This window comes from Lepisosteus platostomus, chromosome 6 (genome assembly GCF_059453375.1).
Source record: "Lepisosteus platostomus isolate fLepPlt1 chromosome 6, fLepPlt1.hap1, whole genome shotgun sequence".
Taxonomy (NCBI): Eukaryota; Metazoa; Chordata; class Actinopteri; order Semionotiformes; family Lepisosteidae; genus Lepisosteus; species Lepisosteus platostomus.
In genome coordinates this window covers 50,479,365-50,496,441 of record NC_142616.1, presented here as the reverse complement: position 1 = coordinate 50,496,441, position 17,077 = coordinate 50,479,365, and the positions used below count along the sequence as shown (strand labels likewise).

At 37.9% G+C, this 17,077-nt stretch overlaps 1 protein-coding gene and 1 long non-coding RNA gene across 2 annotated transcripts; one reads left to right on the top strand and one right to left on the bottom strand.

Moving 5' to 3' along the window:
• Positions 1-40: 40 nt before the first annotated feature.
• Positions 41-7,945, top strand: thoc7 (THO complex 7). The gene is made up of 8 exons (XM_088636231.1): positions 41-262; positions 441-558; positions 1,850-1,977; positions 3,417-3,503; positions 5,218-5,275; positions 6,333-6,399; positions 6,500-6,569; positions 7,608-7,945. The coding sequence occupies exons 1-8, from the start codon at positions 244-246 to the stop codon at positions 7,679-7,681; spliced, it is 621 nt and encodes a 206-aa protein (XP_088492357.1). The 5' UTR covers positions 41-243; the 3' UTR covers positions 7,682-7,945.
• LOC148661842 (uncharacterized) lies at positions 7,939-16,819 on the bottom strand. The gene is made up of 6 exons (XR_015939614.1): positions 15,196-16,819; positions 13,277-13,354; positions 12,360-12,792; positions 11,502-11,626; positions 11,207-11,320; positions 7,939-8,822 (listed from the first exon to the last, which is right to left on the bottom strand). It is a non-coding gene; the product is annotated as an uncharacterized LOC148661842 (long non-coding RNA).
• Between the last annotated feature and the right edge of the window lie 258 nt (positions 16,820-17,077).

The following is a 17,077-nucleotide window of genomic DNA, read 5'->3' as shown; positions in this document are numbered from 1 at the left end:
GGCATACGAAAATACAGGAAACTTGAGCCAACATGGTAGACAAACAAGAAGTATTTACGGACACGACAAACGATTTTAACCGCAAAGCGTTTTGGTCTTTCCAACCCCTTGACAAAGCGACGCAATCCGTCTCACAGGCGGAGACGGGTCCATACTGCTTATTTATCTCTTTTTGTGAATTGGGTTGGTATAGCTTTTGCAGTCAATAAAGTTTCATTTGAAAACAAGTAAATTGTCGAAGTGATGGGTGCTGTTACTGATGGTAAGTTACTATGAGTACTGAATGTTTTATAATTCAATGTTAACTATTGAACACACGTGTTTTTTTTTTTACTTTTTGTAGCAATGGCATTACAGGCAATTGACTTTGGAATTCGCTTTTCGCATCGCCTGCCTCTGGGGCTTTGGATAGTTAATCTGTTTTGTTTTCTCCGTTCTAGACGAGGTTATCCGGAAACGACTTCTGATTGACGGAGATGGAGCTGGTGACGATCGTCGCATCAATGTACTATTGAAAAGCTTTACCAAGTGGTGCAATTCTGGAGCCCCGGAGGAAGGGTAGCTAACTCGTTGACTCTAATACAGATCCATATACCAGTAGTTTATCTTCTTCAGAAACAAACACAAGGGGAACTGCTCAGAAGCCAACTCCGAGAGCTCTGTCATGTGTTGGGGGTTTAAAACTGACCGTAGAGCTGTGTTGTTTTAGCTAGTAAAATTTCTAATGTCTTGATCGTACCGAATTCATATATCTTTAGCGTGTATATCTGTTGCTGTGTCCAGCACAAGGTACATCCCCATTCTACCTTCGTAGCGGTATCTTGTCAGATTAATAAGTCTACTATATGTCTTGGTTCTTTATCTGTATACGGGTTGTGGAAATACGTTTTGACATAATGTTTTGATGATATTTCCTGGTGTTTGCTGTCTTATATCTTTCTTCCTGGGTTGCACTGTGATGCTGAGGTTGCATTTCAGCACATATCTATGTGGCTTCTCCTCAGCACAACACAGCTGTGAAGTAGTTGTTTCTTTGTTCATTTTACTTGTGCCAGGAGTTCCCAGTCCTGGTCCTAGAGGGTCAATTCTATGAGTTTTCAGTCCAGCTGTGCTCTTCACTTCAGTCATATCATTATTTGACTGGATTGGACCCGTTTTACAGAAGCTCTCCAGGAGCTGGTACTTTAAAGAGACCAGACACTCGTGCAAGACAGGGACTGAAAACCACCTGACATTGCAGCTGCAAGTGACATCAGGACGCTAACAGCTGATGTCATGCCTATGTGGTGAAAATGGAACAGTTGTTTCAACCGTGTAATTTGTGAACATAGTTGCATTTCCTTTTCTTCTTTTTTGAAAAATGCCTCAAATGAAAGCAATACAGTCTACTCAGTGATTGAATTTACATAAAAGAGCTGAACTTGTAGTTTATAAGACAATACAGAACCCCTAGATACTTTCTTCAGATTCATCAAAAACTGAAACATCCAAATGGAGAGGTTTAATCATGGCGTTTTCTTTATATTGATTAAACCCCTTGTTTTAAAGCATTTTCCCCTAAAATAGCACAGTGTATTTGCTTACTATATGTGCCTGTTGCATGCTGTTGGGAAGGTTTTGTTCACATTAAAGGTGAAATGTCTTAAATGTGTGGCACAACAGTGCCATTTATTCTGGAGAAACGAGCACTTTGTGAACTGTTGGTAGAATGAGTCAGTGGTTTCACAAAAGGTCACTTCATTGTCTAGAGCACATACTGGCACTTCAGTTGAAGCAGGAAGCAGGCTGGCAACATATCTTATTGTTTTCAAGGTGCACACAGGAAACAGTGAAATGTCTTTCTTTTTAGGTACACCCAGTTTCAGAGGATGCTAGGTACACTGGCACAGTGCGAATTCTCCATGGGGAAGACCCTGCTGGTTTATGATATGAACCTCCGGGAGATGGAAAACTATGAAAAAATATACACGGATATAGGTAATCTGAATCTGTCCTATTCTAGTCCTTTACACCTTGTGGCTTTTTGTTTCAGCTAGCATGCTTATGCTTAAATTTTTAGGCCACAGTAGTTTTTTTTCTTTGTGTGCAGCAGTTAGCTTTCTCAGTTCATTTTTGTATTTAAGTAGCTAATCTTTTATCCAAGGTCTTATGCTACATGTACATATAAGTAAAGTTGTCTCATAAAAGGCAGAATGAAATACAGAATTAGATCACTTTTTATATATGCAGGCACAAACGTAATGAAAATTGGCCTCCTTTTCTTTATAAAAGAGACCACGAATAGTTATGCATCATCTGTATCTGGGGTCTCCAAGTCTTGTTCTTGAAAACCTTCATTCATCAGGTTTTGTAGATAACCATAAACATCTGGATGAAGACTTGAGAAACAATTGAACTGAGAGACTGTGGCAGGCATTTTGTTAAATTAAGCAATTTAGAGATCACCTGGAAGCTGCAACAAATATCTGGATATACGCCGGCCCTCAAGGACCAGATATGGTTAATTGCACAAATTACTTGCTTAACCTTTAGAAATGGTGATTTATACCTTCACTTTAATATGGATAGGAACTCTCAAAGACTACACTTGATAGAGATGTGTAAGTTAAATGGGAACTGCAATGCTATTTTTATGTTTTGGGTTTAGAAAGAATCAGCATTAAAGAGTACATTTCAAACCATAAGATAAGTAAAACGTAAACAGTAACTTGTAAAACCTCCAATTTACATCACAAAATATATGAGATTTCCAGGTATGCATAGTGCCATATTCTGCAATTTAGAACAAGCCAGCAAAATGTCTGGTGACATAGTACGGCCCTTTTACGTTGTAAACAAGCTTGCTTGTTTTTTAATCCAATAGGAATATTGACTCTTGACTTTGAGATCCCATTGGAACAATTTTGCGATGAAATGTCTGCGGCACAATCTGTACTTATTCACTCATTCATCGCAGTAGATTAGTCATTACGGTGGCTAGTGAGCAGGAAGGGAGGGAACTCTTGCTCTCTCCCATGCTGAGACCAGAGATTTTCGACAACACGACAACTCGCAGTATGTTCACAAAGGTCATGATTCTGTGCTTGAAATTTGTACATTTCTTCTATCGCATTAATTAATTTGTTTTATACAGAGATTAAATAACTGATCCGAGAAATTAGGACTGCAATTCTCCTTAAATAGTATACAAGTGCATAACTTGTATTTTCTTTGTTCATCCTTCCTTTGATGTACATAATGCACCTTGTTACATATAAAGAAAACCAACAGTTCAAGACGCAGTGTATGTTCAGTTGTAACCAGTTTTACTGTAATTCTGCCATACCTTCTGTAACTCTTCTTGCTCACCAGCATGACATTTGCCTTATCATGGATAAGTATTTAAATTCTGGTTTGTATTCTTTTTTTTATTAAAGAGCAAAACATAACGTCGGCACATGAGAAAATTTCCGAATGCAAAAAAGAGATACTGCAAGCAAAGAGAATACGAAAGAACCGTCAAGGTAAGGAATTATCTTATTTTTAAGTATGGGGCCAGCTGTTACATTGTACTTCTTTTTAAACATTTTATGACATGCTGCAAACCTTTTTGAACATTCAAAGTATTTAAAAATTCAGTTCACAGATTGCATTGCTGCGGGCTATGTTTCTAGACAATATTTAGGTTAGGTCCTACAGGACAGCTGTAGTGTAGGTTTTTGTTTGCTGGTCATAAATCAGAATAGCATTGCAAGAAAAATATTGGTTCTCCAGTACTCGGTGATGAAATATTAAGTCCTGGATTTAACAAAAATAAGTTTTATGTGTATCAGCATAATAACCTTTCATGTTTCTTTTTTTCCAAGTCACCCAGCATTTAATATTTTTGAAGAGTCCTGAGATCTTAAAATATACAGTAAATATTTAAATTAAAAGTAGAACCAGGAAACTGCAAGAAATGTTGAAGGTTCCCCTACAAGTCCCTGCCCACTTATTTAACAATCTGAACTGCAAGTAAACTAAAGGTAAAAGCAGAATGATACTTTCCTAGTTTGGAGATCACTGGCCAGAAAGTTTTTGAAACAAAATAAGTTAGCTATCTGATATTTAAGTTTTGGCAAGCGCATAATGACACGGCATAAAAAGACTGTGCAGTCTGTGAAGTGCCAGACTGAAGCAGTCTTGGGTGCTGATGAAACACAACTGCTGCAATGGTTCACAAGACAGCAGTAATTTAATTTGAATAAAAAACTGACAGACATGAGACTGCAACACTGGTCTCTAGCTGCAGATGCTGAAGAGCCCCAGTCCAGTAGATTTTGTTTGTCACTGTTAAATCACTCTTTCTGAACACTTGTAACAATTTCATTATGATCAAGAAAGCAGGTGATTTCTTATTTTAAGTAATTCCAAGATAATTTCTGTACATTAATAACCCACAGTATCCTGTAAGATTCTGGCACTATTGTATCTGTTATGTTCACACCTAATTGGCCAAGCTGTCTTTGAACTGGAGCGGTTTGTGTTACAGGGTTCACTGGGCATCTGTCACCAGGACAGGTGATATTCCTTTGTGGGCAGGAAAATTATCACAGTAACTTAGGAGGTGCAAATTAGAAGCAGATAGGTGTTGCTCATTGAATCTGTCAAGTTTCTGTTCAACTGGTGCAGTGATTCCCAAAACGGTGGCAATTTGACTTGTGAGAACAATTTCTGGTCTAGCAGCCATTCTGGTTTGTGGACAAATGTCAGTGAATCAGATATATGTGTTCTTTGCTTACTAAATATGTTTGTCAACATGAGTGTTATAGGCAACACATCTTGGTTTATGGAGGAACCTCATTTTCACATATAGTGATCCTGTTGGTGCTACAAACATATAAATTTTGAAGTTAATTGGCTAAAAGGTTTTTGCATAAGAGCAGTTTGCTAGGTGGTTTAAAAAATGGTTTATGACCAGGTGGGTGTGTAAAAAGTATCATAGCAACCTTTTAGCTCTGACCAGTTTCAGCTCAATTGTTGCAGAGGCTCAAAAGACTTTGAAAGATTTGTCAAGTACATGGGTCAGGCCTCAGACAGAACCCCATTTGTGATCTATATGGAGTTGTTTGTTTATATGGTCTTTGAACATAAGCAGTGTGAAAAGTATATAAAAATCCTTTCAACAATGGTAGTCTTGAAGGCCTAAGTATCCAAGCATTTCTTTCTTGTAAGTGTTTTTTTCCTCTTTTTTTATAGAGTATGATGCTTTAGCAGAAGTCATTCAGCAGCATCCAGACAGACATGAAACTCTGAAGTAAGTGAGACGTGTTCTGCAGTGTTAAGAGTTGCCATTTTACTAGCACAACAAGAGCTTCTTATGTAGACACTTTGCACTTTGCTCAAGTTTCTCCCAGAGCAGAAAATTCGGCACAAAGAGGGTTTCTGCAAGCTAATGTGGTTGGGGAAAAAGTAATCTCAATGGTGATTTTACTTGTATTTAGTTGATAGAGACAATCATCCATTTATTGCTCCTTTTTATACAGTAGGAAGCATTACTAGTAAAAAGATAGACATGAAACTTGGAAATGGCAATAAGAATCAGAAATGCTTACTTGCAAGCTAGAAAATTCTGTCCTTTTTTCACTTTTCAGTGCGAAATGCTAGTGAACCTGATATTTATTCTGTGACTAAAATAGATTTGGAGTTAAGTGGCCAATAATGTCTGAGAATTTAGTGTTAGAGGCATTGTATTCACAATGAAGAAAAAATAAATTTCCAACTTGGTTTATGCAGGCACTTTGTTTTCATTTACAAAAATCCAGCTGTTCAGTTTGCATGCATTTACAAAACCAATCAGTGTAATGTGCACCACTGGTACATATTATCACCTCATTGTGATCTGTAAGATGTGAATATCGTCTTTTGAATTCAATTGTTAATTCAGTCGTCCAATTATTTTTTCTCTACTTTTCACCAGTTTAACATTGTTAGGGGCTGTGGTGTTTCACTACAGCTTCTCTATTAACATGTAAAACTGCTAAACCATGTCACACTTGGGGCTCTTAACAGTGACCTCCAAGCAAGGTAGTGGGAGGAGTACTGTGGCTGTGTAGTGCATCCAGTAAATCCCACCTTTTGTATACCGAGCCAAGAGGTCGCTGGACAGTTCAGGCCCACCAAATCAGTTGCTTTAGGCCAATGATATAGCCCTAGCTCAGACCGGTAATGTCTTAAAGTTTACCCTGCATTCTAAGCTAGCTCCATTACAGCTTGCATTACTTGAGGGACCTCTTTTTCTGATGTCTTATTTGAAAAAAAATACCAATAAATTGAACTTCATTGCTGATTTTCAGTATTTGTTAAACCCATAGGCAGCTTGAAGCCCTTGACAAAGAACTGCAGCTTCTGTCTCGTATGAAAGAAAGCGTTGAAGACAAGGTAATTCAGATACTGAAGTGTCTGTGTCTTTTTAAGAATAGTATTTTTTTAATTATCCCCAGTTTGAAATACTGATGTGGCTCCTTCTCCCTCTCCACAGCTTGAACTACGTAAAAAACAGTTTCATGTTTTGCTCAGCACAATCCATGAGCTTCAGCAGACACTAGAAAGTAAGTATCGCAACCGCGTACCATTCCACTGATAGACTACCAGCTGGTCCTCATAAACCTAACGCCAGCTGGTTTACTTTCAGAGCTCTCTCAGATAACGCGATCACTTTGAACTTTTTCATTATTTTTTAGCTTTTAAATTTTGTTTAGTTATTTCATGCTACCTTAAATGTAACATTTTAGAGGTAAAGATATATATTCTGTTTTTAAGCAGTTTGAAATGATAAGTTGAAATTCAAGTGTAAGTCAACCAAATATGGGAGTATGGGTATAAGGGGAATTCTTGCCTGTAAGGATTGGTTCCAAGTATACCCTGTACTGGCTGTGGGACTGTAAAGAATTAGAACTAGATGAGTTCTTGAGGCTGGACATTTTACTCTTGTCTGTGACAATAGCAGCGATCAGCGACACTCCAGGCTGGACTGGACTGACTGTACTGTGATCTTGATTAGTTATCAACTGAGATTATAATCAGACTCATTGACACTGTTATTGATTCAGTTAAGTGCAAAGGGAAGGAAAACCACCAGGTTTAAGGGGCCCAGGTAAAAAAAAAACTTGCAAAGGTCCCAGCTATGCAACTTGATTCAGTTGAGGCAGCAGTGTGGAGCCATGGTCAGGTTTTTGAACTTCTAACCAGAAAGTTGTGGGTTCAAATCCCAGGTGAGACACTGCTGCTGTGTCCTTAAGAAAAGCACTTCACAAAAAGTGTTCCAGTTAAATACTCGGCTGCCTAATTGGGTACAGATATCGGCGACTTTGGATAAAAGAGTTAGCCAGGTATAAATTATTAGTTCAGTAGGTTCACTTCTGTCTTTAAACAAATTAAGAACTTAAAGAGCTCAGCTAAAATGAAAACCAACAAGTTTGTGGGTCACCAGGAACCCCTGCAATAGTCAACAATATAATGAGAATCAGTGGATGTAGTACTTACACTTTTATACTGTAGTCATACAGTATTATCAACTAGGATCTTTAACACCTTAGGAAAGCCGAAAAGCAGAACGATTTCTTAAAATCGTTTTTTTTTTTCACTAGATGATGAGAAGTTCTCAGATGCTGAAGAATCCCAGGAGAGCCAAATTGAAACTGAAAATGGACATGAAGTCTAAAGAACAGTTTTTGAACCTAATTAGTTTTACTGGAATTTTATTCTGATTAGTTTCATTAGTATAATGTATTATGAAGTTCTTGTACAAAATGGATCATTTAAATGCTACAAAACAGAATGTCTCTAGCCATCAAAGTCTCTTTCCCACCTTGGGGAAAGGTCTCATTAACACCAGCACCTTTTATAAGAAATATGCATGTTACTGGTCAAGCTTATTCAATTGTGAAATGCTTTTATTAATAAAATCATAGTGTTTGTACATTCACCTGTGGTGTTATTTGACCTGAAACTTCTCCTAAAGGTTATAACTGTAGGTGTAGAAGAGATGGGGAGATAGTGAATTTTGTATCATCCCCTGAACATGGGATCCTTAAGTCCAATTTCTGACTCCAATTATTCTTATTAATAGTTTATCTGACTCTGATGGAGAAATGTTTTCTTGGTTTAGCATATTTTTATAAAATGCAAATTTTGTTCTATATTACTGCAAAAGCTGTTTACGAAACAGCAGCAGTCTTTACAAACTGCACAACTGCTATAAGAATATTCTGTCCTCTGCATACAGTATATATACAATTACATTTCTAAATTAGTGTAATCATCTGCCACTCTCTTTAATATTTCACTACAGACTTTACAAAACCAGGGTGGGGTTGAAAAGAACTAACATTGCCAGAGCTGGTTGGTCAATGTTTGTATTGTTCACGTGTGAGAAATGGTGGTTTTTCAGCTGGACCTATAGTTAGAAAACCAATCACTCAATCATGCCAAGAGTATGAAAGAAAAAATAAGCAGATATCGCCCTTCAAACTTTCAGTTGAGTACTGATTCCACGTGCTGGCAAAAACAAAGATCTACCGCAGAGCGTCAGGAGTTTTTGGATAAAGTAAGGCTAAAGTTTGTCATGAGTTTTGGCTTTTGTAAGCTAAACTGCACTATCAGGCAGGTTCAGCAACAACATGAACAGAGTAGACGCAGGTTCTTCCATTTTTTTGCTGAGCCCCCTTCTTGGACACCCTCTCAAACTGTTTGGAAGATTGAAGGATCTCGTCTCCCAGGCATTCGCACTGCTCCAGCTCTGCGTGTCTCTGAGCCAGCAGCATCACAGACTTATCAGCCATGGTTCCGATCAGATCATCCACCTGAGGAGCAAATGGTGATTTAGGATTTATACAAAGAAGGAGGAATGTGTAAGTACCAATCTTTGTCCACTTGCAGCTTATCTGAGAAATTCCTAGATTTGTTAGAATGCGAATTTATTAGCTTTGCCACATTAAAGAATATTTGTGTCTAAAATGCAGCCATTGAAAGATGACACATTCAATGTGTCCGGCCAGTACAGAAGGAACTAGCATATTTTCAATTTGTACGTACATTTTTTAATTGATGAATATACATATAAAATCCCAGGTTCACAGTGTGCAAAAACAATATGGAGTGTGATAATCCTATAATGTGTTCAAAAGAAACTCTTCTTGTAAAAAGGTAAGATTTTGTATATTGATTATATGTTTTGGGAGTCGTTTTGAAAACTCATTATTTATGACTGGCTTCAATATATTAAAAGTGATGTTGATTGTCATATAGACATTAAATCACCCTGAGAGAATGAATTGGTCCAAGTGTTTTAACCAGCTGAAGAAAGAAACCAATATGACCTCACTTACAACAGGGCATAACAACAACTCAATGCCGGCTCTGGAGCCAAGTCCTCTTCAGCAATGAATCAATGAGTGTGGTGCAGACATGCAAATTGAAATGCTAATGGTTGTGTAGGACAGACCAATCAACAGAGAGGCCCAAGTGTAATGGTCTGGCTGGGAATTGCACTTGTAGGGATAGCGGGCTGACTGCTTAGTGCTACATTGAATACTGTAGGTCCTGGGAACTCACTGTCTCATCTTCCTGTGGGTCTATCCTGACATGAAATACTCCTGCAGCATAATTTATGCACTTATATGAGCCTTCTTGCAAGATGAGAATGTGACACTAATGCAGTGAATGCCCTGCTGGAGCCATTGAACATTTGCAGGAATAGCTGGTCCAATGTGTGGCAGCTAGAGACCAGTAAACAGGTAACCAGTAAATGTCTTCGAAAGGAATGAAATAGAATCCCACAGAACAGTATCATGACATAAGAAAGGTTAAAAAAAGGGGAGGCCCTTAAGACCATGTGGTGATCCAAACACTCATCCAGCCATTTCCTGAAAGAAAGCAGGATATTGGATGGGTAGTTTATTTGGGAAAGAAGTGCCTTCTGCTCTGTTTAAATGCACTTCCACATTAGTTCTCCTTCTGCTCTTTGGTATGCATTTCATTGTTCATTCTGAAGAATTCCATTGGGTTGACTTTGTCAATGCTTTTTAAGATTTAAATACTGGTGTCAGTTCCCCTTGTTGTCTTCTCTGTTCGACTAAAAAGGATCAACTACTCCTGGATGAATTCCAAAGTAGCAATATTCTTATCAGCAATTCTCCAGCTGCTGGGTGCTACCCCTGTCTTAAGGGACTGTTAGAACAGTTGCATCAATGGCTTCTGAATAACATCCAGGAAATGATACCATCAGGCCCTGGGGATTCATTAATCTTGAGTGCTTCTCGTTCCAAAACAACTCTCTTTCTATGCCACTACTATCCAGTACAGAGTTTTGTCCTTTCTCTGCCTGAAGTATGTTGTTAACTTATTTCTTAGTAAACAGCTGAGCAAAATATTTGTTTTATTTGTAAATCAGACATTTCAATTTTATTGTGTAGACATTTACCATTTTTGTTCGGGGTACATTTTACTTCACCCTTCACAGTTCTTTTGCAGTTGTAACACTGAAAGAACTTTTTATGATTTTAGCTCCATTCCAAAATTCCTTTCAACGTCTCACTTGGCCTTTCTGATATCCTTTTTTTTACCTGTGCTTAGAATTAATTGGATTCCTTTCTTTTACAGTATCCTGTTGTTTTTTAATAATTTAATGAAGCTCTATTTAACTTGTATTTTTCCTAATTGATTTTTCCGTTACATTTGATACGTGGGATACTGTTTTGTGCTCACTTTTGGATTAAGTATGTTGTGGCTTCAAGCAGAATCTGATTAATATGTTGCCATCCATTCTCCACTGATTTCACATCTATTCTATCCCATTTTACTTCTCTTAAACTGTGTCTCATTCCTTCAGGTCTGTTTTCCTGAAGTTTTAAACTTTTGCTTTGTCTCAATCAGCACAGTTCCAAAACAAAGCACGCAATATTTGATCATAGTTCCCTAATGGTTCTCTCAGATCTTGAACTGACTGTTTTGAAAACTACAGAAACATCTGCATCCTGATGCAAAGTGTATGTTACAGAATGTGTTACAGAGACTGCTTGTAATGTACAGAGTACTAACGTCTGACAATCACCATAGTGAAATATTGATCAGTGCTGGTTCAATAAAACATCACTGCAACTCCTATAAAAAGATTTTGTAATTTTCCCTATAGGTTGTGAATATCTTGCATTTATAAGTATTTCCTTTGATGCTCAGCATACCCTACCTGAGTCTGGAATTTTCCTATGGTTAAGATTGACTGTTTTCTGTTCTTCTTAACAGGATTCCTTCTTCTCTTTTTAAAAAAGGACAAGCACTCACCTTTCCTTTGATAAGGTACCTATGAAATTTAAAGATATCTGATTAGACATGGCTTTTTCTGATATCGCCCTTTAAACTTTCAGTTGAGTACTGATTCCACGTGCTGGCAGAAACAAATATCTATCGCAGAGTGTCAGGAGTTTTTGGATAAAGTAAGGCTAAAATTTGTCATTAGTTTTACCTTTTGTAAGCTAAAGTACCTTTTGGCATCTTGCTGGTAAACTGGTAACAGCCACTCTTCTGGAGATGCGCCTGGATCTCAGTATCACATTACGTCCAATGAATTTCTCAGTTTCTGTGTCAACAACATCAACGTGGATGGCTGCTGTAACAAATTCAGTAAAGAGTGGGAATAATACTTCTATGACTATTTTCATTTGAAGTACGGACCAAAACATGCAACATTGCGCAGGTTCATCTGCATGTACTGTGAAAGATAGCCACTGCGAGCGAGATGTTCTAAGAACATTTCTGTAGCTGCTCTTTCCACCACCAAAAAGGGCCAGTGATCTTCACATGCTCATGATTTTATGTTAATTGAAAGTACATCTGATGAGCAGTTGCAGGCCTTTTTCTAGAAGTAAATACTTAAAAATACCACCAGAGGGCGAAGTTTGAACTGCAGAAATTAAAAGAACCAAAGTGAAATGTTTATACTGGAAAATTTTTAAATATAATTTCTGTAAATATAATTTGTGGGAGAAGGACAGCATCTGAGATTAAGCTTTGATAACCTCAAATCTGTTCACAAAGCTTCCATTAATATAGTTTTAAATTATAAAAGACGATGTACTCAACAGTACATTCATTTTGAGACCAGTACAGACTGGACAGACTATTTTCTTTAAGCAGCAAAACTACAGATTGTTTCTTTGCCAGCTGGACTAGTCAGAGAATTGTGGATCATCAGATTAACAGTTTACAGAAATTAATTTTAATTCATTCTTAATTTAAAAAAATCATAGTTTGACTGAATATCAGCACTGCTGCAGAAATATGTTTGATATTAAACTTGAAATGGATACTTGTACCATACAGTTTGTTTCTTCTATACACACCACTGTTTTGTGGAGGTGTACTACTGTAAATGACTTGATGATGTCATTCTCTTCAACCTTGGAAAAAGGCAAAGCGTAGAGATTTCTCCTTCTATCATACTTCTCAGTGCAGTGTCCCAGTCTGCTGGGATGTCTTTCGGGAGACAGTGGGGATGGCCAGCACTATTCAAGAAACAGTTGTTTGCCAGTACTGACTGCATTAGAGCATTTCTTCTGGGTATTTTCTGTGTAGGTTGTTTTGTTACCCTGGTCCTCCTGGACGTTTTGATGGAATGGAGACACCAGTTTCCCTAGAGCTTGTTTCAGTTTTTTGACAGCACCTCTCTGTTTCTGAACTGGAGCTCTACCGTGCTCCCTGTCGGTTTCACTAGAAACCTCATTTTCAGGAATTTTGACACCTTGTTTCCCATTAGGGTACACCATCCCATGCCACCTAGGAGAAGGAAAGAGAATTACAATGATATCTTACTTAAGTTTGTGCCTTTTTTGTATATATATATTTTTTGTCAATATACTCCCTTACAGGAACACAGCAAACATTAAAGATACATTTATTTCTTTTAAGGATGTGTTGGTCTCACAGAAGAGTATTTCTATTCCACTAGAGAAATCAGTAAGTTGCACTTTGTGATATTAAAGAAATATCAATGGTTGGTGGTGGAGGAGGTGTTTTAAATACGCCTTTGGATTCCTGTAGTTTTTTTTTCTAACATAGGCTACAATAAAATAAAAATGCCATAAAATATGAACATCCTCATTTGAAGTGTTAATGAGATGGGCTGTGTGGCAATCAGTGAGAGTCAGCACAGATTACTGCATCTTGTAGTCACTGACTGGTCTCTGTCATAGAACTGTTGAGCTAGAAAGTGCTGCAAAACCCCAATGCCTGTATGTAAAGGAAGAACAGATGTAATTACCTGCAAATTCTGTTTTCTTTGCATTCCAGTCTGGAATCCTTATTCCCATGGTCTGTTCCATGCTTTGTGTATTTGCGACTAGACACAAAAGGAGAATGCTCTTGTTTATTCTGATGCATGTTCAACCCCCCGACTGCCTCTGGAGCTTGCCTCTGTGACTGCTTATTCCTTTATGCAAGAAGAAAAGGTTTTTTTTCCCCTCACTTTATTTCCCACTGTTTATTTTGTAACTCATGGATTTAATGGGAATGCAGATTCATTTGATTGTAGGTGTTAAGTGCAACTTCAAGAGACCTCATTACAATTGCACATGGCTGGAGAAGAGAATTCCACAAAGGGTATAAGAAATTCCAAAGCACACGGTTATTAGTGACACAACCAGTCTGAATGTTATATCAGTGAAGATGGTACTTTCAGGGATCATTCAAAATATTCAATTCAAAGGTTGCAAAGTCTCACTCATTATTTTGCTTACATTAGTAAAGCAACAGCACAATTGCTCGCACCGGAACAATCTTAGTTAGCTTATGTGACCTGCTGGTTTGCGGCAAAAGTATGACATTTACATTGTCACAGGATTAAAAAGATAAAGCAAACAAGCCTATAAAACCTGTACGCTGGCTATATATTAGATCTGGAGTTTGGATGTGCTTCAGGAAAATGTTTGGACTTGTGATTTCATGTTATATTGAAATACAATCATAAATGGTACCATCGCATAATTTACAAGTATTTCTCCTGGCATGGTTTGTATTTAGAAAAATTGTTTATTCCGGTCTCTACATATGACAGATTAAAAACATGATAAGTGATTGTAAGTGTTCATAGAGTCTTTATTTTATTTGAATAAAATAACTGTTATTGGTTACTATATATTATAAATTTTGAACTGTTTAGTTTTGTTGTCTCCCTCTCTGTACAAACAAAATCAGAAACCCCTGTTTTTGTAATACGCTTTTGTCATTTTAAATTTAAAGTGTATACAAGGCTGCTTCTTTTGGGTCATTTAAGCAGCAGTGGTTTCCATTTCAAAGAATAAAATTGCATTGGAAGTTTTTGAGTGTTGTTCCAGAGTGAAAGATGATGATGGCTGTACTGTTCCCTCTAGAAGTCTGATGACTTCCCTCATCACATGTCTCATGCTTCAGATTGTATTGCTTTTTTATGTATTTACCAGTAGATGTCAGTAAAGTTCTATGCTCATGTTTTAAAGGTTCATGTTTGTTGCCTCAGGATATGGATTTACTGTAAATTTCCAACCACTAAACATAGGGCTCTAATGCATTATTGAAAGTTTATACCCATTTTTACCAGGATGGGTGTAGTAAAATTGCAGTAAAGCAATTGGTACACTTCTTTAATAATGATTAATTACTCCCGAAGGGCCTGTCAAAAAGAAGTAACATCATCTATACAGTATGTCAAATATCTGCCATTCTAACAGTCTACACAAGATTAATTAATCTATGATAAACATAAATTGCTTAAATAAAGGTGCCACTTAATTCCTTCCTTCTGAACATTATAAATCACTGAGGTAATGCTTTGGCTTAAATGTTCTGGAGTTGCTGGTGTTTAGAAAGGAAATGAACACCTTTCATTGAAGAGGTAGGAATAAGCTTCTAAAATTAATAATAAAATAATATTTTGTACACACAACTGTACTACTTTGTTACATCAAAATACTTAAGCAAAAATAATTGTTTGTTATGAAGAGTGCTGTAATACAGCCTGCGAAGAGTTTCATCTTACAGATTGTTGGCATCATTTTTAAATTAAAAGGGGACCTGTTGTGTACTTAAACCTGATGATTAATAACAACAAGGTGCATTCACAAGCTGAATTAAGAAAAATCAACAAATGATACATACAGCCTTAGGTGAAGATAGAGCAAATTGCTTGAGGTAAAGAACGCTGACCTCATGATTATTGGATTGCTTGTCCTGCTGTCTGTGGTTACAATTGCTCAGAAGTGAGTTTCTGTCCTGACATTTTCGGAAGCATCTTGCTTAATCTGGCCTGTGCCGCGTGCCAAAATGCTCTTCCCAAAATGGCAATAAGGGTGAGGGGATTAAACTGGAACTTCACCTGCTTCTCTCATCGGGATGGCATCAGCACATTTTAGAATAATTTATTTTGAAAATGCAGCTGAAATACAAAATCTCACATATCAGTCTGTGGCAGCAGAATGGAGACAATAATCATAATCACATGTCCACACAGACATGTCCACCTCATATTTATCCTGCTGTATTTTATACATTCTTGGCCAATTTAAGACCTAATGTGAATCTTAATGAAATTTAGAAAATTTGGGAACTGCATAGATATAGGAGGTGGTTTCATAAGGATGGGAGGAATAGTAATGAAAGGCATATGGCCATATCACTCTGAGTATGCTTAATTCCAGAATGTAAGCAGTGTTGAACCTGCTAAATACTTGTATGGAGAGCTTTATTGGAACATGCTTGAAAAATGCTATAGAACTGAAATGTTATAAAATAAGTAGATAGAAGTAAAAAATTAAATTGAGTAATGTTATGTTAAAGTTGTACAATGCACTAATAAAGACTTAGTTTATAACATTGCTATGGCAGACCAGATGAGATAGGGCTATAATACAGTAGCATCTTCCCTGCCACTAGAGGCGGCTAATCTATGTAAATAGTCTCACAGTGCATAATAATTAGCCTTGTAGCAAGTGAACAGCAGAGGAAATACCTGGAGCCCAAAATTGATGCATGTAAGACCTACAGTAGATCAGCCAGTTGCACTCCAGCCAGGGTATAAGGGAACTGATACTTTAGGAACTGAAAGAGGTGAGCAATGAGCTGGAAACTCATCTCAGAACTACTGCAGCTGCCTCCTGGCTGAACTGGAAAAGGCCCAGCAGGAGATGTCCACCCTTTCTGAGCACAGGCAGAAGGGAAAAAAGGGGCACAAATAGGAAATCTGCAGGCTGAGTGCAGCTCAAAAGAAGAAGGATTTGTTCCTGAAAGAAAAAAAATGAAAACAAAAGAACCAAACCCAGAATCTCACCCAAGACTAACAAAGAACTGGTGTCTGCTAGAAAGCAGCACAAAGTCTTTCATACAAGTATATCCTATCAAGACTTGATGCAGATGGTGATGCACTCTGACCTGAGGGAAAAGACAAGTCTCTGGTTTTTCTGGCCTGAACCTTCTGGAGAGGCAGGGGATTACAGTAGTCCGCCTGAAAGGGTAGAAAGGGAGGAATGTCTGGCCCTAAGTCTGCTAAAAGAGAGGCCATGACCTTTCTCCCCCAAACCATGGGAGGGAAAGGACATTGCCTAGACAATGATGTTGCTCTCCCTCCTGCAGCAGCCTCTGAGAGATGGGGGTGTTGGCACCAGAGTGTGGGTGCAATCTACACCACAGCCTCCAGGGGACAATGGAGAGCACTTACTATGTTCCTGTAGAGAAGGCCAGAGACTTGTAGCCACCAGATAACCCAGGAGAAGTGTCTGTAAGAAATGTTCCCCTTCAGCCTGTCCTTGTTTGTGACAGGCTGATGCTCTCCCTTTGGTTGTGGGTAAGAACCTGTGGATGACCATCCAAAAGGACCACAGTCACAGCTGCCCTACCACCTGTGGCCACTATACAGTCTTTAATCTTTGTAAATAGATAACAAATGTACACCATTTTTTAGCATGTTACAAAGATATTGACTAGGGCGTACCAATGGACATTAACACGGAAATGAAACAAGTGGCTTCAAACCTAAGACCAGGAGGCAGTTCTCTGCACCAAGGATTGTGGGAGTTTGTAACAAGCGACCAAA

Excerpts from the sequence above, each read along its gene's own strand:
- thoc7 (XM_088636231.1), top strand. Across the intron at positions 3,504-5,217 it reads AATACGAAAGAACCGTCAAG|AGTATGATGCTTTAGCAGAA; the intron begins GTAAGGAATTAT and ends CTTTTTTTATAG. Across the intron at positions 6,400-6,499 it reads AAGAAAGCGTTGAAGACAAG|CTTGAACTACGTAAAAAACA; the intron begins GTAATTCAGATA and ends CCCTCTCCACAG.